The 27,398-nt window shown below is 38.6% G+C and overlaps 1 protein-coding gene across 1 annotated transcript in view; it reads left to right on the top strand.

The window, feature by feature from the left end:
* Positions 1-27,398, top strand: part of LOC149839629 (chlorophyll synthase, chloroplastic-like) — an 85,053-nt gene that overhangs the window by 34,696 nt on the left and 22,959 nt on the right. Inside the window, exons 7-12 of the mRNA XM_090002697.1 lie at positions 6,748-6,813; positions 6,910-6,993; positions 7,111-7,172; positions 7,351-7,426; positions 7,513-7,575; positions 7,698-7,779. Coding sequence (XP_089858823.1) covers positions 6,748-6,813; positions 6,910-6,993; positions 7,111-7,172; positions 7,351-7,426; positions 7,513-7,575; positions 7,698-7,779 — 433 coding nt within the window. The remainder of the gene's footprint in view (positions 1-6,747; positions 6,814-6,909; positions 6,994-7,110; positions 7,173-7,350; positions 7,427-7,512; positions 7,576-7,697; positions 7,780-27,398) is intronic.

Raw genomic sequence — 27,398 nt, 5'->3', positions numbered from 1 at the left:
GTTTTCTATTTTGTTTTTTGTTCTTTTAATTCCTAGGTTAGAACCATTTGCTGGATGTAAAATGGGCTTTCTAATGACACTACTTGATGTGGCGTCCCTGTCATTTCTTGATGCTGTCATCCTAACTTTGATCCCTCTCTGTCCACCTTGTGTACCTTTATTCATGGACTTGTCACAGGGGTTGGTATTCTGTATATATAGTTTTGGCTACTGAATAATAACCTAGGATGGTGTTTATTAAAACATGATTACTGCTGAAATGTAGCAAGTTTAGGGACATTGAAGTAGAATACCTGCTGCATCCTAGAGTTGAATATTGGAGACCCAGTTGTAATATTTGGCACTTACTATAAAGTTGATTGAGGCTTTTAAAGTGAACTTAAACATTCTCATAAAGGTAATAGTTAATACATCCCATAAGATACATGTACACGTGAGAGCACAAAGTTGGGAAATCAGAATTACTTGAATTACCCTCAGCATATACTGGAAACACATCAGGAGAAAGATGAAGCTGCCCTTGATCCTATGCTTTGGCAAATGAATGAAAGAGTAAAATAATTGAATATACTATTGCTATACTGTCAAACATGATGGTGGGAGTAAACCATTAACATGAAGCCTCATTTAAATGATTGTAGTCCCAAATGATTCTTTGACTTGATTATGGACTTTACATAATTTCTCAAGATAATAGAGAATTTAATTTTCAAGATGATGGTGGAAAGTGCATCTGCTTATTGTTGTGGGAAGAAATGTGAATTTATGTCTCCAACCTGTGGAATCAATGCTGACTTTATAATGATAAATTTCTCTTTATGGATCAAAGTTGTATATCCTGACCAGGTCCAACATCTTGATCATTGTGTCCGGGTTCTATGTGTATGACTTAGATTTTGAACCTAGGTTCATATGCACGTATGTCTGTGCATGAGCATGTGCATGAGTCTGCTAGAGTGAATGCAGTCTGGTGGGCATGCTGTGTGTGTGTGAACTAAGGTTCATGTGTATATGTAGCAAATACCGGTGATGCAATTGATAACCTTTGGAAGACAAAGAAAATGTTAAAGAATGCTAAACATGGAACACATAATATACTATAGATAAGATGTAGAAAAGAATTATGAAAATATATCTCACAAGTTTTCCAAGATAAGGAATAGGCAAAAACTAGGTATCATAACCATATTTGTTTGTTATGAATGAATATCAAATGATATTAATGAAATAATGAGATCAGGTGGTGGTTGTTTAATGAAAAATCTGAAAATGAACCAAAAGGGAGTCTGATCAAAGAATGAGATGCAGTGTTGAGGAAGCTGAAACTATATTAAATAGATTGGAAAAAAAGTTTTGAGGTTCTCATAGGGTTGTTCAGAGGAGAATATTGCATGTCTGGTAGGCTATTCAACAAAATCTTGAGGATGAGAATATACCCATTGAATAAAAGAAAAGTTGCTTTATTCCTTCCTATTTATAAGAACAAGATAACATCTAGATTTGCATCTATTATGAGGGAAGTGAGATGTATTATGAAGCTTTGTTGGAGAGTGGTAGGGCACCTTAGATGATAATAAATTATATCTGAGTGTAGAAACAAATGATTATTTCTGCATATTTACCTTTTGTACATAAGTCCAAATATATCTGAGTGTGTGGAAACAAGTGTTTATTTCTGCATATTTGCCTTTTGTGCATAAGTTTTCATTGGAAGGTACTTTTATATTTTCACCATATGGGACAATGTAGTCATTTTTACTTTTATTTGTGTCTTTCTAGTCTAGAGTTATTTAATGATAGATGTGTCATTCTTCTCTTTTATTCTTTCTAGTCTAGAGTTATTTAAGGATAGATGTGTCATAAATTTTCATTGGAAGGTACTTTTATCTTTTTCACCATATGGGACAATGTAGTCATTTGTACTTTTGTTTGTGCCTTTTTAGTCTAGAGTTATTTAAGGATAGATGTATCATTTTTTGCTTTTATTTTTTTGTCCCTCTTCATGTTGCAAGATTTATTATTTTGTGTGGAAAAGTAATGAAGACCCAAGATTGAGGGGCTTTCTTCTTCAACTCCATTGTTCACAGATTGGTACCATAAAATGTTGTGAAAAGCGTTGAGGCTTAGCGAAGTGTAAGCCTCGAGGCATAAAGCATAAGCCTCAAAAATATACTTTTGAAAACTTAAAAAAAACTTTAGAAAAATATCTAAAAATATAAATAAATAAAAGAAATGCTTTATTGATGAAACAACAACAAATAAGAAATTAAAAATCTCAAATAAATACCAAAAATATGATATTAACATGTAAAAGTAACATTAATGCAACAACTTGATCTATGTAAGTATCTAACAAATAAAATATGAGCATTCAATGAAAAGTTAAGTAACAAAATCACTAACAACCAAATTTCTCAACATCATGTCAACATCTATTCTTTTGCAAGCAATTGCTCCATAAATGCCTTTTCAATCTATTCTTTTGCAAGCAATTGCTTTAAAATCTTTCTTTCTCACAATGCATTTTTAACTTGCATGTTTGGTGCACTACCTGGCATTGAATATTTTCCCAGCAGATATTTGCTTTCAGAAATACTATATTCATATTTTATTGGCCTATTTTCAGGTTTTTTTAGGCTGGATGATCTAGTGGCCATGATATGTCACAGATTAAACGGGCAGTTTTCAGAAGGTGAAATGGTACATGGGAAAATGGATGAATCTGTTTGTCGCTTTGGAATTTTGAAGGTTCTCAATGGTCGAGAGTGCGAAACAAAACAAAAAAATGGGAACATATCAACAAATAATGTGAATAGGAAGAGATAAAATACAAAGGCAAAAAAAACTGCTATGCAATTTCATTTAATAAGAACTTAAAAAAAAAATTCAACGTTCCAAGTGATTGCAATCATTGCTTACATCCATGCAGGTTTTCATGCACTGGATCAACCAAGTAAAAATTCCGTAACAAAATCACATAGAGGAACAACACACTCAACTTGAGGCAACCCCAAGTCATGCCTCATGAGGTATATCAACTATCTGAAATAATCTCCAGAAGAGTTTGAAGTTTGAACTAGTTGTATCTATCATATAAACATAGTCTAGTGGCATGTGAGGGAAGTTGTCTAACAATTGATAAAGTGAAAGTGCTTCCTTTGTTAAAGAGAATGGCATAGTCTCACAACAAGAAAATCTATTCCATACACCACATTTTTTTTCTTTACAATTAATGCTAGGATTTGGCAAACCCCTATCAGTAAGTTAATAACAACTCGAGATGCAACTGCTAGCATATTATATGAAGTGGGTGGCTGGACAAAGGAAAGAATGTAATGAACGCATCCATTGAGAAGACTGAGAATTTGATTCGGAAGAAGGAACATTTTTCTAAAAAACTTCTAAAGTAATTCATCATATTGTTTACTTCTCAAAGTTCCGTATTGGTTCTGCATGATAATGTAGCTCACGAGCATGGAATTCCTACTGAACTACTTGAGGAATTGAAGGGTGTGTGAGAGAGAGACGAGATGTAAAACCCAACCTTTTTGAAAAAAAAAATTTGGATCCGTATCCAACCTGGATCCAAACCCAAAATGTGTAATGAAATACGCGAAAATAAACACAATGTTCTATAATGGACATTCACACATAGAATGCGAAGATAAAGTCCACAATGGACATATACAAAAGCCAAAAATGGCTTGCAAACATAAAAATGTTATAAAAGAAAGAAATGGGCTTCAAGAAGCCTTACAATGCAAAGGGGTCTACCCCTTTATTTGTAGACAAGAGAGTGAGAGAGAGAGAGAGTGTGGGAGAAGAAAGGGAGAAGGAGTGGGCATTGGGGGCCCCAACAAGGAGTCGTTGGGGGTCCAACGACTCTTGGTTGAGACCCCCAATGCAACATGCATTTAATGCATGTACAAGAAGTGACACTTGTGGATGCTGTTTTTTCTGGTGTCTCAACATTAGATGATGTTTTCTAATGTTTCGATGGATGGTGCTGTTTCCTGATATCGGTTGAGGGCTAAGTTTGAAACCCTGTAATAAAATACAACTTGTGTGCTAAGTTACCTAGGAAACCCTACTTGACCTCGAGAATTCTTACCCGTTTTGAGTATCCGCGGGCAATGGTAATAATAAAAAGTGGAACTTAAATGTGTATGTGCATCCTAATAGGGACATGCATATGAAAGAAAACTTAATCAAAGATAATAAATTATTCATGCATATGCATTGAGATCATGCATATTTACTTGTTCTGTATATTAATTGCATGAATTTGCATCTTGTTGCTTGGAGAGTATTTCATACTGCTTACTTAATATTGTGCAATTATTCTAGTAGTATTCCTTTAAATTATTGCATGAATTCTATCTGTATTCTTTAGGCTTATTTGTTTCATTAGAGTGATTCATACGCAGAATTCCTTGGATTCTGACACCCTACTTTTAGTGTTTTTCGCAACTTCAGATGCCCAGTAAGGTGACTTGCTCATGAGAGAAACTACGAGAGGACTACAGGACTGCTTGACAGACTTCTATAGACAATGTGGCTCTTTCTTTTTATTTCCTTTTATGCACTCTGATGTTCTTATTTATTTGTCTCATGACTCTATCATTTCTTAATTTAATAAAGTTGATTCAGTTTGGGTTTAGTTTGAAGGATGGTGTGTAAGATCCCTTGATGTTTATGGATGTGAAATAGAACTGTAAAGGCCTCGGGTTTCTGGGAAACTTTTCGCAATTGATTAAAAAAAAATCTGCAATTTTTCAAGGGTATAAGTTGGGGTCGTTATAAATGTAAAATTAGATCACATCACCAAATCGATTTTCCCTTCTCTTTGTCCCCCCCCCCCTTTTATTAAATAAAGAGAAGAACCCAAAACCGATAGTAGGTTTTGATCAGCAAAGGAGGGACGTCATATCTGGAAGAAAATGAAGGAAGAAAGAAAGAGGGAGAAAGGAAGAAAAGGAGAGAGAAGCCAAAGATCTTTCCAGACTTGTCTGAGTGGGGAGATTAAGGCCCAGCCGTGCTCTGATACCATGTAAAATCAAATCACGTCACCAAGAACTACACAAGAGGGAAGGTAAGAGAAAGGAGAAGAAGAAGGCTGCAGCAAATAATTTCCACACCCTTCCTCATGGGTCGTGGGTTTCTTTTATATCAACAATAAAATACATACAAATAATACCCCTGATTAGTATACAAGATAAATTTACATAAGAGGGGCAACAATGGAAACATTAAATACATGAAGGGGCGTTACACCCAAATACAGCAAACACGTCAACCTGGATCTGGATCCAGATCCATAACGTCACGTCTCAATAGGGGATGGCCTGGATGACATGGTTTTCCCAAAGTGGATACAAGGGTGCAGCAGGGTTGTTTATATTGCATATAGGATTCTCCACTAATATAAAGAAAATCTGCAAGAAGTATAAAGTACTTGTACAAATACAAGAATGTGCTATACATTACATAGTATGTCTATGTGTGACAGCACCTACGAGCACCCAGCACCAGCACATGGAAGTTCTAATGTCGACACATGCATGCAGGGACTCTTGAAGTACCAATTTTCTATAGTTTATCGTGTTGATAAGATCAGAAGGTATGATCACAACTAAAAATTGCCAAAATGAATTGATCATGGTAATGTTGCAATGGTGTCATAATAAATTGTTGTTGAAAAGGCACCCTAATTATGTGTTTTAAAACAAATGTAGAGAGCCAATTGCTTTCAATTTAGAAATATAAAAAAAATAGAGCCTTGCATTTTCTTTTATTCTAAAGTATCTCCTTTGATCTCAAATTCTCACAAAGACAACCGTGATTTTTTACATTCTTCTAAGAAAATCTCACTCATAATACCACACAACTAATCATGCAACTACTATACAAAGTCATGGACATGGTGTTACCATGTGTTTGTAGTCCATGTTGGTGTTTTTTCATTTCAACATGGAACAAACACAAAGTGCTCATATGACATAAGTGACAAGAAAAGAAAATGAGGAGAGAAAAAATGAGAGAAATAATAGAAGGGAAGAGAAACATGAGCTGTTACATACTGCATGGCACGAAGCTTTAGTAACACAAAAGATTGACATCACACTTAGACCAGGTTTGATGAAGATGAAGATGGAGAGAAGATGCAATTTTTTTCAAATCAAAATATAGCTACCGTGAGCTATTTTATCAATAATGAGAACTTTTGGAAGTGTTTGAATTCCCAGATGTGGGGGACATGGGTTTTCTATTGCGTTTCAAGTGCCCCGTTAGTGTACGAGTCTTAGAGCTTCCATATGTGTAGTTAGTAACAAGCTAGTGGTAATGTACATAGGATATCTGCTGATATAATCACAAAACAACATGCTTAGTTTGGTGTCCTGCATGGGTTCTGTCTCGCGTTTCAAGTGCCCCTTAGTGTACAAGTCTTGAGCTTCCATATGCATGGTTAGTAAAAAGCTAGTGCTAACTTACATAAGAACAGCTACTGATAATCACAAAACATGCTATAATGGTCACATACCATTGCCTTCTGAGACCACCAACAAACTCATAGGTCTGAATAAAGGTCTGTCAAGGTGTCCTGAGTCAATCTCTTAGTACTGGTAGTGTTGCCATTGATTATGTTTCCACAATGATTCTGTGTCAATTTTATCTGCCTTGGTCTATGTGGAACTTGGATGAGATAAATTAGTTGGTGATTCTATTTGTTTATGGATGTTGTTGCAGGTCATAACTCAGATCTGGTTGCTGCTTCTAGGAGGCCTTGGCTTGGGTGCATTATTGGATGTGTGGGTGAGTCATGTGTTCAATATAGAGCCTTACTCATTCAATATGTTGGAAAATATCAGATTGCATGCACTCATTATCTCTATCAATTTCTAATTATAGGCGGGTCATACATTTCCAATAATTTTTTATCTTGCTCTGGGTGGATCCCTACTTTCTTACATATACTCTGCTCCACCTCTAAAGGTTTGGTTCTTCCTCCTAAGAAACTTCTACACAATCTACTAATTACTTCACATATTCTATGCTGGTAAGCCTCATTGTATATGTCCAGTAGTAATAGATCTTTTTTTTTTTTTTCAGCTCAAACAGAATGGTTGGATTGGTAACTTTGCTCTTGGTGCAAGTTACATCAGTTTGCCATGGTATGTCTTCAGCAATATAATTTTTCTATCTGCAAATGAATTTTACAAATTGGTGGGGTGGCACAACGTAATGCTGCACTCATGACTTGTCTTATAATATCATAGTTTCTTCTTTGTCATGTAAAACTATTCTCTTTAGATAATTGACACAAATTATAGTTTGTTGTTTTATGTATAGGTGGGCAGGCCAGGCTTTGTTTGGGACTCTTACCAGTGACATAATCGTGTTGACTCTCTTGTATAGCATTGCAGGAGTATATTTTGGTTTCTCTTTCTATCTTCTCAAACCCTTCTTTTTATGTGGATATCTGATTAATTTAGGTCTCTTATTGAAACACAGCTTGGTATTGCCATAGTAAATGACTTCAAAAGTATTGAGGGGGATAGGACATTGGGATTGAAGGTTTGCCATGTCAATTTTGCTTTTATATTCTATGTTTCCATGCCATTAAACTTGTGTGTTCATGTAGATTGACGCAACTTTCTAACTTTCTTGTATCATGTTGTCTCTGGTCACTCTGTTAGTCACTGCCAGTTGCATTTGGGGTTGATGCTGCAAAATGGATATGTGTTAGTGCAATAGACGTAACTCAGTTGTCTGTGGCCGGTATGAGATCTCTTTCATGCTTTCTAAGATAATCTGCTTTCATCATTTCTAGTGTATTCTACACTATAAAGCATCGAGACATTCAATTTTAATAATTTCATGCATGAAGTTTACTAGACATTGCCTATTTGTGATTCTTGTGTGTATTTCCAGCTTTTGGCTCATACAAAACTATGATCTTAAAGTAATTGAGGATAAATGAACCAAAAAAACCTAATTTGTTCAATAGATTGCGTTTCTTGTTGACAAATGCAGCATTCATGGTCATGTAGCAAAAAGTAACAAGACTGCCTGACCTTTTGCGATCTATTTCGATATGCATTGTTCTACCATGCTGAATGGGATTAAGCGAAATCTTAATAGCACTTTGATTATCGCAAAGTAGCACAAAAGATAACATCTTCTAATTTAACTCACTAAGCAAGTATCTAACCCATGTTATTTCTGAAGCCACAACCATCGCCCTATACTCGGCCTCTGTACTGGAACGTGCAAGTGCCTTCTGTTTCTTACTACATGATACAAGATTTGTCCCAAGAAATACACTATATCCTGAAACTGATCTTTGTTCATCTGCATCACCTGTCCAATTTGCATCTGAATAAGCCATTATAGTTATAACACTATTTGTTTCATCTCTTTTCTTGTAACATAAACCATCGTCAAGGGTACCTTTAAGATACCGAAGTATTCTCTTAATAGCCTCCACATGACTAGTTCTTGGAGAATGCATGTATTGTGATACTTGATTCCTGTACTTGGTTGAATCCTCATACACATCACCTTCATCACAAGTGAGCTTTTGATTCAATGGACTAGGAGTCAAAAGAGGCTTACAGTCTATCGTACCAGCCTTATTTAACAGGTCGATGGTGTACTATGTTGTGTCAGCAACAATGTGTCTTTTCCTCTATCAACTTCGACCCTCAAGAAATATTTCTGCCTTTCCAAGTCTTTCATTTTGAACCTTTGACTTAAAACTTTGATTTCTACAATATGCTTCTCAGACCTGATAAATCCATGCTTTTGAATGTAAAGGAAAAATCTCTCAAACCACGATCTGGATGCTTGCTTAAGTCCATATATAGCTCTATTCAATTTGCATACATACTGATTGAGATCCTTCTCACTATATGCCTGAGGTTGCTCCATATAAAGTTTCTCCTTCAAATCTCCACACAAAAATGCATTTTTAACATCCAAGTGGCTTAATATTCAACCATAGTTGCAAGACAAAATAATACGTATGGTTCTCATTTTTACTATTGGCCTAAAGTTCTCATTGTAACGACCCCAACTTATCCACGTGAAAAGTGATTTTTTTTTCTTAAAACAATTGTGGAAACTAAACCCAATGATCCGGAGACTTACATATTTAATAAATACCAAACCAAAAGAGATAGTGCATTGAATCAACGAAGGAATAACCAACTTTATTAACCAATAAAATGAATGTCATAAAAACCAAAAATAAATAAATAGTCTGTAACATAAAGCCACTCTGTCAAGAACATCAGAACATGTCACGCAAACTCGCAGGCTCCATGTAGCAGTCACCCCATCACTGAGCTTCCGATCCTCAAAAACATTTTTGAAATACAGGGTAAGAACCACAGTTCTTTGTACGAATTCCTCTAAAAATCCAAATAGAAAGTAAAGAGCATAAACCAAATTCATGCATAAATTCAAAGGAATATAACAACAACAATTTCATAATCAATTTACCATTCAAGCATTTAAAAAAGTATCATGCAATAACAATTTTCATACGAGACAGAATAAGTATGAATGCATAAACTAATGTAGAACAATAAAGATGCATAATTCATGCACTTGCATGAATAACTTATTAAGTTATGATCGGAGTTTCTTTTATATGCATGTCCTTATTAAATGCACAAAATTTTAGTTTCACTTTTCATTAAATCTGCAGATACTCAAAACGAGCACAGAATTTTCAAAGTCCAAGTTAGGTTCTCAGTTGTAGTTGACACACAATTTGTAATTTATTACTGGGTTCCACACTTTTTCCTCGACCAATATCAGGAATCAATACCTTCCATCGACTCATTAGAAATCAACATCTAATGTCGGGACATCAATGAAAACAACATCCAATTACACCACTTTTTTGGTATACCAATAACAATAACGCCACCACCACTCCCAGACAAAGTGTCTGAAATCTCCCTAAAACTGTGGCCGGGAGGTGAACCGTCACATTGGGTTAAGGGGCACAATCGCACACAAAGTTTTAGTATCCTCACGGTTTTCCCAAAACCACCATCCAAGATTCCCATACTATGGAAGGGACATTTTGGAAGAAAATTAATTATACTGTTTGTCTATTTTAACTTTTTAACAAATTCAAGTCCTTTACACAAGAACCGTTTTACAAATCAACATGCAAAACCCAACTCAGACCCTGGCCCGTCACATTTTAACAATGCAATAATTTTGGAAAGCTAATAATTCTAGAACAATTTTTGCGATGCATAAACAATTTTGGAGCAACACATGCTCTGGGGTCACATGGTCTGCATTGGTTCACAACTGACCATATAAGCATCTCAAGTGATATATGCATCTAATGCGAAATTCTTAGTGAACATGCACACACTTGTTTAAAACATGTTTACATTGCGCATTCAATCATACAACAAAAATGAACATATAAATCAATTTGCATACACATGCAAACACACACTTGTTTAAAACATGTTTACATTGCGCATTCAATCACACAACAAGAATGCACATATAAATCAATTTGCATACACATGCCAACAGATGCTTGCAACACACATTAACATGATCCAATTCATGCATAAACCCTCAAACATACACATGATCATATTCATGCAAACATCAAAATGAATTTCAGAATTTCCAATGTGTATGACATGAGCAATAGCAATCAAACAAATCCAAGTCATATTTATGTATCATTTCAAAAAATGCATACATCAAATTCAAACGTGATCATAATCGTGCATGAATTCAATTGTGCATGAATTACTTATCGAGTCAACCACAAGGCAGATTGAATTCACAATTTAAACAATCATCTTCCCAATAGATCCGGACCAGATCTGCATATACAAGAAACTTGGCAAGTCTGATCAGATTTATAAATGCCAAAACAATGCGAATCTGATCAGGTTTGCATTGAAGCAAAGTACTGCAAATCTGATCAGATTTTCACTCACTAGGAGTCAGCAAAACTGATCAGGTTTGCTCTTAAGCAAAGAACTGCAAATCTTATCAGATTTGCGCTCACTGGGAGTTGACAACTGACCAGGTTTGCACTCAAGTAATGCACTGCAAATCTGATCAGATTTGCACTCACTGGGAGTCAACAAATCTGATAAGGTTTGCACTCAAGTAATTCACTGCAAATCTGATCAGATTTGCCTCATTTGGGAGTCAGCAAAACTGATAAGGTTTGCACTGAAGCAAAGCACTGCAAATCTGATCAGATTTGCGCTCACTGAGAGTCGACAAAACTGATCAGGTTTGCACTCAAGCAATGCTTTGCGAATCTGATCAGATTTGCACTCACTGGGAGTTGACAAAACTGATCAGGTTTACACTCAATCAATACGCTGCAAATATGATAACAGTCGTCCAATAACAATATATTTAAATCTAATGACAACTATCAAATACAACATATTGTTAGATTTAATGTCTAACATCAAATTAAGATGCTGCTAAATCTGAAAATAGTCATTAAATTAACAGCATAAGGTAGATCTGATAAGCATAAAGAATAACATATATGGACAAGTCTAAAACAACATAACAAAAAAAGAATTTTCTGCAGTAGGTCTGGTCAGACTAAAATCAATTTAATAACAATCCCTGATATGGTTTAACCAATCTGAATTTCAGTCAGAAAAAAAACTATCATAGCAGTCAACATATAGGTATTAAAACAAATTTTATAACCAGAAATCAGATAGATAACAATAGGCCACTAACATGACCAAAAGAAATATGCTTATGGGTTTTAAATGCTCAATATAGTCCACGGCAAGGCATGTGAAAATCTGATTATCAGTCCAACCTTAATGAACTTAATAACAGACCAAGAAGTAGCATGTTAAAATTTGATTTTTTTTCTTTTTCAGTCCATCAAATTAAACTCAATAACAGCCCATAAAACAGTATGTTAAATCTGATTACCAATCCATCAGATTAAACTCAATAACAGTCCATCCAAAAATCAGTAGGGCACCCTATATATATATATACATATATGTATACGAAGCAAGAAATACACTTAGAAATAACAGATTTCATGTATATTCACATGAACATGAACATGAACATGAACATGAACATGAACATGAACAAAATATCAAGAAGTCTATTTACATGCTTCCTTTATTATTTTTCCCATAAAAAAAGATAGAAATCATGAGTGTCGACAAATCTGAAAATATATTTACATATATTTCCAGATTTGTGCACATAGTTGAATCGATCTTTCACCAAGGATTCGACCCATATACATGTATAATCAACATTCCACACACACACACACACACACACACACACACACACACACATACATATATATATATATATATGTATTTGTATTAAATTCCAGATTTCCTTTTTCCCTCTAATATGTATACATTAAATCCAATTTACACCCCTTTCTTCCTGTAAGAGTTAGAGAGAAACCCGTACCATGGTTTGGAAACAAAAATAGACCAGAAAATCGTTGGATATAGGGTAGAAAATGGTAAAACTAAAGGCGGATCATTTTTGAAAAATGCGATTTTTGGGCCAACCATAACTCGATTTCAGAAAAACGAAATACCAATGTTCTCAGAATTACGAGACACGTCTAACGATATACTTACCTGATTTTCGCCTTTGAATCTTGCCTGAATTTAACCTGAAATTCGCTCAATTTTTGCTCGAGTTTAAAGGTAAAAAAATGAAAAGTTTTACAAATATTAAATGTCTCAACTAGGTTTTGTCAGTGGGCCCTGGGTCACGCCCAGATCTCGTTGATGTCACCTATATTTGAGGATATTTTTCATGATTTTTATCAACTTTATAAAACACTTAGCCTATTTCAGAATTTCAGAATTTAAAAACTATAGAAACACACACGATATTACACTCATTATAGTCCAGTCTATGTTATTGTGTAAATCCTTTTGCCCCCAATCTGGCCTTGTGTCTTTCTATACTGTCATCGGGTTTATATTTAATCTTATACACTTACTTTGACCCAACAACATTTTTATCAACTGGTCTCGGGATAATATCCCATGTTTAACACTTATATAATGCCTTTATTTCCTCATTCATGGCCTCAATTCATCTATTTGATTTTGATGCAAGGTGATATGTCTTGGGCTCTTCATGTTTGGTGATCTTTACTGAAATTCTCATAACTGACCCATCTCTCTACTGGATGTCTGGTTCGAGTGGATCTCCTCACATCTGGCTGCATATGATCACCTTCACTGCTGGCTGTATTAGGCTGCACCTGATTTGTCCCTAGTTTCAGCCTCTGTTTGCAAAAATTCCAAGTTATATTTATCTAAATTTTTGCGGCTGTATACTTTACCTTTGAATCTGCCATTGTATAACTCAAGATCTTCATGTGAAAGGTTGTTCTGCTGATTATTTAGATCAACACATTTCTGATTCTCAAACTGCTGCTCGTGTATTTCATCTTCACATGAATTGCTATAATTGTCTCCGTTGGCTGATTTATTATTCTCTGTTGGGAAAAGATCTTCATTCAACCAAGGCTGATAAATATCAGCTGTTTGAGCTCTTTCATATGCATTATTTTTGTGATCGAACTTCTTTTCATCAAAGATCACATTTTTTGATATGCGGATGCATCTGTTTTCAATGTCATAACACCGATATCCCTTATATTCGTTAGACATATGCCTTTTTGTCAAACATGTTTCTCAAGGATGTATCAATATGCACAAAACAAATGCACCCATAAGCCTTCAATAGTCCATAATTAGTATGCTTACCAAATAGTTCATAAAAGGGAGATTTATCCTTAAGTATTTTCATCGGCAACATATTAATGACATGGACAGTAGTGTGAAAAACCTCTGTCCATAAGTGAATAGTAATACATTCTTCATCCATCATAGTCAAAGCACTCTCAACAATGTGCCTGTCCTTTCTCTCAAGCACATTTTGTAAAACCCTAAAAAAAAAACAAAAAAAAACTTAGATTCGGGTCAGATCCGGACCTGGACCCAACGGAGGCACCGCCTCTCTTGCCTTCTAAAGACAGCGAGGCAGGGGTTTCAAAGAGACCCCCCCCCTTTCCTCTCTCGTCTCTCTCTCCCCCGACCGCCTCTCCCACTCTCCTTGCCTCTGTCGAGTAATCGCCACCGGCGACCCTCTCCGGCAAGCTCCTCTCCGGTGAGCTCTCTCTGACGACCTCCAGGTACACGTCGCTCTCTCTTCTCCTTTTTCGTCCGTCTCTCTCTCCCTCTTTCTCTGCGTTCATCAGAAGGTTGGCAGGAGGCCAGTGGCCCCTATCGTGCCTTCCCTTACCTCTCTCTCGCTCTGCTACTCCTTGACAAATTTCGTATGGATGTATGCGTGGTTCAGCTTGCACAGGAAAAGGGAGAGAGAGAGAGGAGATTCACAATTGGCTGGGGCGGCACTCAATCGCTCGACCTCCAAAACCCTAAACTTTATAAAACAAAACAGATATACAATGATCCTTGTAATATCAGAGATATTACAAGAATGCCATTAATGAGGTTATATTGAGCATGTGTTTCATTTAAAATGCGTATGGATCTGGATCCAGATCCATACGCAAACTGTATTTTAACACCCTCCCTCAAGTTGTACGTGATTTTGGAGCATGTACAACTTGCTCTTCAATAGCCAAAATTGACGTCCTGTTAACCCCTTGGTAAACAGGTCTGCCACTTGATCTTCTGTTCGAACATGACGTAGTTCTATCTCCATCATTTCGACTTTCTGCCGTATAAAATGTTGATCAATCTCAATGTGCTTCGTTCTGCTATGCTGGATAGGATTACATGCAATGTTTATTGCGCTTTGATTGTCACATAAAAGAAATGATCGAATAATTGTCTCCCCAAGATCACTCAATAAGTGTCTAATCCTTGTGGCTTTTGCCGTGCCTGCAACCATCGATCTGTATTCAGCCTCTGTACTCGATCGTGCCACTGCCTTTTGTTTTCTGCTGCTCCAGGACACTAAATTGTGCCCAATATATACATAATATCCAGAGACAGATCGTCTCTCATCTGGATCCCCTGCCCAATTTGCGTTCGTATAAGTGATGAGTTCATGTCCTCTATGCAGATTATCGTTCTTGCGATAAACAAGTCCGTCTCCTATAGTTCATTTTAAATAGCATAGAATGCACTTCACCACTTCCATATGACCCTCCGTTGGAGCATGCATAAACTGGGATACCTGATTGACAACATAAACTATATCAGGTCTGGTAAAGGTCAAGTACTGTAACATCCCCACGAGACTTCTATACGTTGTAGGGTTGACACAAAGATGATCATCTTCAGAGCTCAGTCTTTGATGTAATACACTAGGAGTGCTGACTGGTTTGCAATTCGTCATCCCGGCTTTTTCCAGAAGGTCAAGAGTGTATTTTTGTTGCATGAGTGTCAATGTGTCTTGTTGTCTGTCAACTTCCACACCAAGAAAGTATCGCAACTCCCCTAAATCTTTCATCTTGAAAGTTTTCATTAAAAACTGTTTCAGGTCTTGCACATGATTATCTGAGCTCCCAGTGATCACAATGTCGTCAACATATATAAGAAGTATAACAATGTCTGCCTTTTGGTAAATAAAGAGTGAGTGATCTAGAGAGCATCTTCTAAAACCATAACTCTGAATTTGCATAGAGAAACTTTCAAACTAGGAACGGGACGCCTGTTTCAACCCATACATAGATTTCCTTAGTTTGCACACCCAGGCAGTAGGATCCTTCTCGGCATAACCAGGTGGTTGCTCCATATACACTTCTTCCTTTAAAGTTTCATGCAAAAATGCATTTTTAACATCCATCTGGCTAAGGCTCCAACCTTGATCGACTGCTAGGGATATGATGATACGAATAGTACCCATTTTGACTATCGGACTAAAAGTTTCATCGTAGTCTTCACCATATTGTTGTGTGAATCCTCGAGCAACAAGTCGCGCCTTATATCTGTCAATACTTCATTCAGGCTTATACTTTATTTTATAAACCCATTTTGAGTTCTTTCCTTCTGGCCGAGGGACTATTTCCCAAGTCTGGCATTCATGAAGAGCTTCCATTTCTTCATTCATAGCTTCAGTCCAATGACGGGATTGAAGAGCTTGATTAAAACAAGTGGGTTCATCCTGTTTTGTGAGTTAAGACATAAACAACTGGAAATCAAGGGAGAAGGTCTCATAACTCACCCATCGTTGAATAGGATGCTTAATGCGCGACGACCTTTGAGCCGAATCATTGGCGATGCTTTCCACATTCCTCGGCTCTGTATTTTTGTCCCGTCTAGTGTATATCTGTCCAGAGAAGCGTTCTACTGGGGGTGGCTCAACTAGAGATAATTCAACATGCATCTGTGAGTCATTCAACTCCCTACTCAAGCCGAAGGAAGGACAATTTGTTTGACATGTTTCTCCTGTATTAGAAAAAAGATCTGCACTCATCCATGGATCATATACTTCTAATTCTCGAGATGGCAACGCTGCAGAGCCATTGACCTGAAAATTTCGTTCGTCAAAAACAACATTTCTGAAGGTCCTAATACGTTTTGTAGTAGGGTCATAGCATCGATAACCTTTTTATTCATCTGCATACCCAACAAATCTGCACTTGACAGCCTTGTCCTGAAACTTATTTTGCAGAGATGAATCAATATGTACATAACATACATAACCAAAAACACGCAGCTCATCGTAAGAGGGATGTTGCCCAAATAAAGTATAATAGGGAGATTTTCGATCCAAAAGTGCCATAGGAAGACGATTTATGATATGAACAGATGTTTGAAAAACTTCTGTCCAGAGACTAACAAACACATTGCTATCATGTAACATGCTCATCGCGCTCTCGACAATATGCCTGTGTTTCCTCTCCGCAACCCTATTTTGTTGAGGAGTATGAGGGCATGAAGCTTGTCGACTTATTCCTTTATCCCGAAGAAAGGCAATAAACTCGTTCGATGAATACTTTCCTCCACCATCACATTGTAAATGCATAATATCACAAGCAAACTTTGTTTTGACCATCGAATGGAATTCCCGAAATATTTGAAAAACTTAATGCTTGTGTTTTAAGAAATATATCCAAGTATAACGGGAATAGGAATCAATAAAGACAACATAGTAACGACTGCCAGAAAGAGAAGGAATAGGTGCGGGTCCCCAAACATCAGAACAAATAATCTCAAATGGCTTTGAAGCTCTTTTATTTATAATATGAAAAGGAAGAACATGGCTTTTGCAGAGTTCGCATGAAGAACATTTATTATTATTATAAAAAAATGAACATAAACTAGACTCTGGAAAGGAGACCATCAGATACAAGATTTTCAACGAAACTCCGACTACAATGTCCCAAACGACTATGCCAAATATTTGGCTTATTACAATGAGATGAATTAAAAACTTTCAATGAAGGAAAAAACAAAGACTCTGAAGGCGAAGACACTGAAGAATGCTTGGATGACTTCAACTGGAGGACTGGGACTGAAGGCGAAGACACTGAAGGAATCTCCTTGAAGACGTACATGTTTCCTTGTCACTCCCCCTTAGCGAACGTCTCCTTCGTTCGTAGATCCTTAACATAAACAGAAGAGGGAGTAAATTCTACGGAAGAATTCATATCGTCAACAAGTTTAGCTACAGAAACAATGTTCTTTTTAATATTAGGAGCAAGAAGGACATTGGACAAGTGAAGTGAGGACTTTGACATAGGGATATGTGCATTGCCAGTATGACTAATGGAGTGATAAGTTCCATCTCCCGTAACTATACTACCTTTTTCAAAATAAGGCAATAAGTGAGATAACTTACCCGCATTACCTGTAACATGTATGGCGGCACCTGAATCAACATACCATTCGCCTTTTTCATTTTGCTTGATCGTCATCTGTGACAATGCTGAGAACAAAAGTTGTTGCACATCTGTGGATGACACTTTTGTGTCCACAGTAGTAGCTGATTTATTCTCAATTTTGTTTATTTTTCCTCTATTCTGTAGATTGAACCAACAATCAACTTTCACATGTCCTCTTTTGTTACATAAGAAACAAGTGGGCACTCTCCTCTTATTCTCTGTATTAAAAACCCCTGAAATATTAGGTGTAGGCAAGATACCACGTCCTCCCTGCCCAAAACGTCCGCGGCCTCTGCCTCCTTGATGCCCTCCATTCCCTCGTCCAAAACCTACAGAAGTGTCCATGGCCAAAACTAAATGAGGACGAGTTGATTCATTTCCTTCTACCCTTTGTTTCATAATCATCTCATGCTGGAGAAGTTTCGCTTGAAGGTCGTCAAAAGTGGGCAAGTGAGGAAGGCATGATAAAGCTGTGGTAAACATGTCAAAATCAGGACCCAATCCATTGAGAAGTTGTTGAACTTTATCTTTATCTGCAATAACACTTCCAATAACCGCCAATTGATCAGTAATACTCTTCAAGCGGCCTATGTATTCCATGACTGTCATGGAGCCTTTCTTCAAACTTTGAAATTCATTTTTTAAGTACATAACTCAGGCTTCTGATATCTGAGAGTATGTCTGAGACAGCTTACTCCACAGATCCGCCGCAGTGCAATCATCTGAAAGAGTAACCAACACTTCTTGAGAGAGTGTTGACGTAATATAAGCAACCAAAGACTGATCCCGCTTCCTCCAAGCTGTATACTCTGGATTCTTAATAGAAATGGTAATTGTGTCACCCTTCTCATCCTTGGTTTCCTGCAAAATAAGTCGTGGTGGTATAGGAACTAAACCATCCAGATGTTCATCGAGATCCTGACTCCGTATAAAAGTAAGGATTTGCCTCTTCCAAGTCAAAAAATTAGAATGAGAAAGTTTTTCTGTAACGAGCTGACTCAAGAAATTTGCAGATGGACCGGATGGCGATGAGTAATCCATATCAATGGGACAATGAATAAGCAAACAAAACGAATGGAAAGAAACAAACAGGTTTGAGAGTGTAAACTGTCTGCCTATAGGCGTTGCACAGGGAACACTAAAATAGCAATAAATGAAAGGAAAAATTTATGGAATCAAAGAGACTGCTTGCAATCAGAGAGGGGAACACTTATAAATGAGGATTGTGACAGACGTTAAGAATGGATGAATCAAGAAACGATGATTGACAGTCGTCGATGGCTGCAGCAGTGTGGCTGCAGTCGTTGATGTTGAGGAAAGACTGACAGATGTTGATGAACGAGAATCAGCAAAAAAAATGTGAAATTAGGGTTTCACGTGAATCTCGATTCAGCAATAAAGAAAGGGTTTCACGTGAATCTCGATTCAGCAATAAAGAAGATGCAGAAATCAATATATAGGATAAAATAAAACCCAAAAATGAGGGCAAAGATATATATATTTAGGGTAAAGGAAAACCCAAAACGAGAAGAAAGGCCTTTAAGAACAAAAATCAATATTCAGAATTTGAAGAGAATATCAAGAGAGAGAATGAGAGAAAGAAAGATGGAAGAAGAGAAAACAAAATATCAAAAGAGAGGACTGAAGAAAGAAGCAGCCAAGCCTTTTATCTCACCTCGATGAATAATCTAGAATCAAATGTGCTCTCTTACTGTGTTAAACAGGTAGCGCCACCACCATAGAAGGAGAAGGAAACTGTTTCTTCAGATCTCGCTGAACACGCTGGTTCTTCAGATCTCGCTGAACACGCCTCTAATAGGATTCCGCAACCCCGAGCTATGATACCATGACAAATTTCGTATGGATGTATGCGTGGTTCAGCTTGCACAGGAAAAGGGGAGAGAGAGAGAGGAGATGCACAATTGGCTGGGGCGGCACTCAATCGCTCGACCTCCAAAACCTAAACTTTATAAAACAAAACAGATATACAATGATCCTTGTAATATCAGAGATATTACAAGAATGCCATTAATGAGGTTATATTGAGCATGTGTTTCATTTAACATGCGTATGGATCTGGATCCAGATCCATACACAAACTGTATTTTAACACTCCTTTGACAGGCAAGGGGGCTCTGCCCCTTGCCTTTGCTTCCATTTTTCACAGGGGGGTCGAGCCTCCTCCCTGTTCCTCGGTACCTCGAACAACAGGGGAGGGGTCGAGCCCCTCCCTGTTCCTTGTTACGGCAGGGGAGGGGGGTTGAGCCCCTCCCTGCCCTCTTTTACGACAGGGGAGGGGGTCGAGCCCCTCCCTGCTCACGGTTACGGCGGGAGAGGGGGCTGAGCCCCTCCCTGCTCTCTTTTACGGCAAGGGAGGGGGTCGAGCCCCTCCCTACTTCCTGTTACGGCAGGGGAGGGGGTCAAGCCCCTCCCTGCTCCCCTTTTTCCGGCAGGGGAGGGGTCGATCCCCTCCCTGCACTGCACCCTCGTTGTTCAGAGGAGGGGTTGCGACCCTCCCTGCACATTCTAGCGACAGGGAAGGGATGAAGCCTCCCTGTACCCCTTGTATGCAAGGGAGGGGCTGAGCCCCTTCCCTACGTACCCTTTGGCAGGGATGGGGCCAAGCCCCTCCCTGTTTACTCGTTTTGCAGGGGAGGGGCGGCCGCTCCCTGCACCCTCAGTTTGGCGGGGAGGGGCCAAGCCCCCTCCCTGCACCTTCTCCTTCTAGTAGGTAGGGGTGTCGCCCCTGCCTCCGCTAATTTTGGCAGGCAGGGGCAAAGCCCCTTGCCTCCCCCTTTGTGACTAACGGGCAGGGGCCTAGCCCCTGCCTCTTTGCTTTTCAGCTGGCAGGGGCAGAGCCCCCTTCCTTTCCCCCGGCATCAGGCATGGGCTTCGCCCCCTGCCTGTTCGCATAATCTCCAAGCAGGGGACAAGTCTCTGCCTCCTTGTATGCTCGACAGACAGAGGCGAAACCCTCTGCCTCCCCTTTGTTGTTGACAGGCAGGGGCAAAGCCCCTGCCTCTCTTCTACTTTGTCAGGCAGGGGCGCAACCTTGCTTGCCCTCGCTTTCTGAGGGCAGGGGTGCAAACCCCTGCCTCCTTGTAGTTTGCTGACAACAGGTCAGCAGGGCTTGCAGCCCCTGCCCCTGCCCTTGCTTCTTGCGCTTATAGCAGGTGCGCAAGGGCACGATGCGCCTGCCTCTGCTTCCTTCACGTTAGGTCAGCGACAGTGCCCCCGACCTTTGGTTTTTTGTGTTAGATTTCTAAGATTGTCGCTTTTGCAGCTTGTACGACGGATCCCGCTCACGTTCCGCGACCCGAGCCGTCAATCGCCTATACTTGCAGACGCCAACAAGCTTGCAACTCCCCAAGGTAGGGGAAGATTACACAAAGGACTTGGACAATTGAATTGAGTTCAATTAACTAAAAATAACAATTAAATATATATATATATATTGATTTATATGAGTACGCATTTAACTAAAGGACGCGGTTTCACGATCCTTGTCCTTTACTTTCTATCAGTCTTTACTTTGCCATCGCGCTTTGCGCCTAGGCTCTTGCTTTTGCAAATGTTTCGTTATTGCCTTGTCATTGCAGATGACGTTTAGGTTTTCGCTCATTGCATGTGCTATAAAGGCATCCTCGTGGAGGATACAAGGGGCATTTACTGCTCTCCCTCTTGCGATTAGAGTTGAATCGGGGGCTTAACGATACATCATCGTCTAAGGAGAGGGATCCCTAGCAAGGATCCTGGCTTTTCGAGTGAGCAGTCTTGCAAAGTAGACTTGAGAATTTAAGGAGTTGCGCAAAAGCATCAAATACTGCCCAAATCGAATGTGATTGGTTGGTTCTGTTCGTCTATCCGACATATCTCGGGTAACCCCAAATTGAGGCTTGAGCAAACTTCTTAGCGGGGGTTCTGTTGAGAAACTCGTATCCCGTCTATCGGGGCTGATATCGAGTCATGCGAGGCATGTAGATACTCTTAAAAGGGGAGGTCTTCACGTTTCACGTTCACCTGTGCCTGTGCAGGAAAAAGAAAAGAGCCAAAATGAGAGAAAGATGTGCAGGGAAAAGACGTCAGAGAGCTGCGTCTTTCATTCTATTAAACATATATACATTATACAAATCTAGGGTACGAAAGTACCCTCTAATGACATCTTAATTTACATTGTATAGTTGGATCTTGACCCGATCCGGAACATGAATCGGATCAGGTCCTGCACATATATAAGTTGGGTCCAAAACTGACGACTTCTTTTCAGCCTCCCTCAAGTTGTGCATGGTCCTGGACCATGAACAACTTGCCTTTCAGAAACCAAAATCTGTCCTTTGTCAGCCCTTTGGTAAAAATGTCAGCAACTTGTTTTTTAGTTCACACAAACATGGGCTCAATCTCTTTTTCTTCAACTTTCTTTCTAACAAAATGCTGATCTATTTCAATATACTTTGCTCGACTATGATGAATGGGATTGAAAGACATATTGATGGCACTTTGATTGTCACACAATAGCAGTGACTGAGCAATCAGTTCTTTCATTTCTGTTAGGAGATGCTGTCTTATCCATGTAGCCTCAGCAGTGGCAGCAACCATTGATTTGTATTCAGCCTCAGTGCTCGACCTAGCAACGGCCTTTTGTTTTCTACTGCTCCAAGACACCATGTTCGAGCCAATGAAGCTCCAATAACCAGATACTGATCGTCGTTCATCTGGATCACCCGCCCAATCAGCATCAACATAAATAATGATCTCATGACCGCCGCCTGGATCTAATTCACTTTTCTTGTATACCAGTCCATCGCCAACTGTACCCTTCAGATAACGAAGTATTCGTTTGACTGCCTCCATATGCGATGTATGAGGTTCATGCATAAACTGAGACACTTGATTAACCGAATATACTATATCAGGTCTAGTGAAGGTCAGGTATTGCAGCATCCCAACTATGCTACGATACTTAGTGGGATCTTCATATATATCCCCTTCTTTAGAACTCAATTTTTGATAGATGACACTTGGAGTTGCTGACGGCTAACAATCTTTCATACCTGCCTTGCTGAGAATGTCCAACGTGTATTTATGTTGAGTAAGTGTGAGTGTATCACATCTTTTATCAACTTCCACTCCAAGGAAATATCGCAGCTCCCCTAAGTCTTTCATTTTGAATCTCTGATTTAACAACTTCTTTACTTCCTCAATGTGACCTTTGCAGTTCCCTGTGATGATGATATCATCTACATATATCAATAGAAGAGTAGTGACATCTCGTTCACTGTAAATGAATAACGAATGATCCAGAAAAGACCGAGAGAAGCCGTGCCTTTGTATCTCCAGCGAAAAACTCTCGAACCAAGAACGAGAAGCTTGTTTCAATCCATAGAGTGCCCTTTTTAGCTTGCATACATACTGCTTGACGTCTCGTTCTGCATACCCAGTGGGTTGTTCCATATAGACTTCCTCTTTTAAATCCCCATGTAAAAATGCATTTTTTACATCTAACTGGCTCATTGTCCATCCATGTTCAATGGCTAGACTCAACACAATACAAATCATTCCCATCTTAACAACAGGGATGAAGGTTTCATCGAAGTCTTGTCCTTGTTCTTGAGTAAATCCCTTGGCTACAAGTCTAGCTTTATACCTTTCAATGCTCCCATCTGGTTTATATTTTATCTTGTATACCCATTTTGACCCAACGACATTTCTATCTACTGGTCTAGGCACAATCTCTCATGTCCCACATTCATGTAAGGCTTCTATTTTTTCATTCATCGCCTCGACCCACCTTCTAGAACTTGCAGCTTGATATAACATGAGAGGCTCATCCTCTTTATTTATGGATGTCAAGAATAACTGAAAATCCAATGAATTTTTATAGCTTATCCATCTGTCAAGTGGATGTCGAGTCCGTGAGGATCTTTTGATATCCAGTGTCTATGGAGCAGGATCAAAAGTACTCGTATCTGTACAAGGAATGGATGATTGCTCTTTCTCACGCCGGGTGTATACAACACCTTTATACCTTATTGGCTCCAGGTTTTGTATGGCTGTCTCTTCTGTTTGAGTTGCATTTGTTGATTCTTCATATATCTTCTTCTCACTACAGTCTGTTGGGCAGTCTTCCTTAGCATTGGAGAAGAGTTCTGAATTTAACCATGGATAGTATATCTCGACACTGGGACTTGAGTTAACAACATGAAGACTTGAATTAGTTGGCTGATTATCAAAATTCATTTCGTCAAAAACTACATTTCTCGATATTTTGACGCGTTGGCTCAATCGATCATAGCACCTATATCCTTTGTAGTCTTCAGCATATCCCACAAACCTACACTTTAAGGCTTTGTCTTGAAACTTATGTCTCAATGAGCTGTCAATGTGAACATAACAAATAGATTCAAACACACGTAGTTCATGATAATCAGGTTGAACACCAAATAGAGAAAAATAAGGTGACTTATTTTCTAAGATGGTCATGGGCAGTCGATTTATCACATGAACCGTAGAGTGAAAAGCTTCAGTCCATAGAGGTACAAAAAGATTGCTTCCGTGCATTATGCTCATTGTACTTTCAACAATTTGTCGACGCTTCATCTCAGCAATCCCATTTTGTTGAGGTGTATGTGGGCAAGACACTCTTCTCTTTATCCCATTATGTTGAAGGAAATTAACAAAGTCACTAGAGGAGAATTCACCTCCTCCATCACATTGGAAATTAAGGATGTTGGTTGAGAAGTGGTTTTGAACAAAGGAATAAATTTTTTGAAACAATCCACAAACTTCTGATTTGTGCTTCATGAAAAATATCTAAGTGTTAGTTTTGTAACCTGCAGTTCGTTCCACGTTGGAGAGCTGCAAAACAGAGAGAGATAGAGAAAGGGAAAGAGAGGTTTGGAGAAAACCGATACCCTGTTGTACATAGGTCGGCTGCTGTGTATTTCTTTATGTTAACATGAGATTACAAACAAAATTAGGGTACTAGAATACCTTTTTTACAATAATCAATATTATATAATGCCATTAATGAAGAAGTGGGTGTCACGGGTCTGGATCTTCAGATCCATGACCCGTAACCAGAGAAAACACTTCTTTTCACCCTCCCTCAAGTTGTGCATGATCTTGAATCATGAACAACTTGCCTTTTAACGTCCAAAATCTGTCTTTAGTCAATCCTTTTGTAAATATATCCGCCACTTGATCTGTAGTTCGAACAAATTCAGGCTCAATCTCTTTCTCTTCTACCTTTTGTTTCACAAAATGCTGGTCTATTTCAATATGCTTGGCACGACTGTGATGAATTGGATTAAAAGACATACTAATGGCACTCTGGTTGTCACACAAAAGAAGTGAACGAGATATCGATTCTCCTACTTCTGTCAGTAGATGTCTAACCCAAGTAGCCTCAGCAGTGGCGGCTGCCATTGACCTGTATTCAGCCTCTGTACTGGATCTGGCAACAGCCTTTTGTTTCTTACTACTCCAAGAAACCAAATTCATCCCAACAAATACACAATAGCCGGATACTGATCTGCGTTCATCTGGATCTCCCGCCCAATCCGCATCAGAATAAATAGTGATCTCATGTGCACTTTGCCCATTTGTCTTTCGTTTATATATGAGACCATCCCCAACCGTTCCCTTCAGATATCGTAGTATCCGTTTAACTGCTTCCATATGCCCTTCACATGGGGCATGCATAAACTGAGAAACTTGATTCACCGAGTAGACTATATCAGGGCGAGTAAAAGTGAGGTATTGTAACATACCCACTATGCTACGGTACTGTGTGGGATTATCAAATGGATCTCCATCTTGAGAGCTAAGCCTTTGATGAAGAACGCTAGGAGTGCTTAAGGGCTTGCAATCTTTCATACCCGCTTTATTGGGAACATCAATAGTATACTTATGTTGAGTGAGAGTCATTTCTTCAGAGGAACTGTCGACTTCAACTCCAAGAAAGTACCGTAGTTTGCCAAGGTCCTTCATTTTGAACCTCTGATTCAAGAGATGTTTGACTTCTTCAATGTGGTCATTGGAACTGCCAGTAATGATGATATCATCCACATATATCAACAACAAAGTAATTGTGTCTTGGTTCTTAAATATAAATAAGGAGTGGTCAAGAAGAGATTTCTTAAAACCATATTTTTGTATTTCAAGAGAAAAGCTGTCAAACCAAGATCGAGATGCCTGCTTCAATCCATATATCGCCCTTTTTAGTCTGCAGACATATTTTGTAGGATTATCTTCTGCGTAACCAGTGGGTTGTTCCATGTAAACTTCTTCTCTCAAATCTCCATGAAGGCATTCTTCACATCAAGTTGGCTAATGGTCCATTGGTGTTCAATAGCTAAAGAAAGTATGACTCGGATTGTCCCCATCCTCACCACTGGACTAAAGGTTTCATCATAGTCCTGTCCTTGCTCCTGTGTAAAACCTTTGGCTACAAGTCTCGCCTTGTATCGCTCTATAGTCTCATCTGGTTTATACTTTATTTTGTACACCCATTTCGAACCAACAACATTTTTGTCAGGTGGTCTTGATATGACATCCCACGTACCACATTCATGTAGAGCTTCCATCTCCTCATTCATAGCTTCAATCCATCTTCTGGAATTTGATGCTTGAGAGAACGTTGTGGGTTCATCTTCTTTATTCAAGGCTGTTAGAAAGAGTTGAAAATCTAATGAAAAATTTTCATAACTGACCCATCTTTCAATTGGATGGCGAGGACGTGTGGATCTTCTAGTATCAACAATGTTGGATGTTGAGGATGTGTCCATGTCTGAATCAACTATGGTGGGTGACTCTCTTTCTCGTCGAGTATAGACAAAGCCTCTATATCTTCCTGGATTCAAAGTTGAGTCTGTATTTTCATGATCAATCATCCCATCAGTAGACACAGGTATCTTATCCTTTTGAGTGCAATTTGAGTAAGCATCACTAGCTTCTATGAGAAGTTCATAGTTCAACCAAGGATAGTAAGCCTGAACTTCATGTTTTGATTCTGAAGAACTAGTACATTGACAATCAAAATTCAATTCATCGAAGATGACATTTCTTGATATTTTGATGCGCTTGCTCACCGGATCATAGCACCTGTACCCTTTATAGTCATCGGCATAACCCACAAACCTGCACTTCAAAGCCTTGTCCTGGAACTTATGTCTCTTTGAACTGTCAACATGAACATAGCATAAACAGCCAAACACATGCAAATCATAGTAGTTGGGGTGAATACCAAAAAGAGACAAGTAAGGAGACTTGTTTTCCAAAATAGTCATGGGCAATCGATTTATCACATGAACTGTAGAATGAAAAGCCTCTGTCCATAAAGTAATCGGAAGATTACTATCGTGCATCATGCTCATCGCACTCTCAACAATATGGCGATGCTTTCTTTCAGCAATCCCATTCTGCTGAGGTGTGTGCGGGCAAGACACCTTTTTCCTTATCCCATTACTTTGAAGAAAGTTAGTAAAGTCAATGGAAGAGAATTCAC

Source organism: Nuphar pumila, chromosome 4 (assembly GCF_984573655.1).
Source record: "Nuphar pumila chromosome 4, dmNupPumi1.hap1.1, whole genome shotgun sequence".
In the NCBI taxonomy this organism is placed as follows: Eukaryota; Viridiplantae; Streptophyta; class Magnoliopsida; order Nymphaeales; family Nymphaeaceae; genus Nuphar; species Nuphar pumila.
This window is presented reverse-complemented; position numbering and strand designations above follow the sequence as displayed.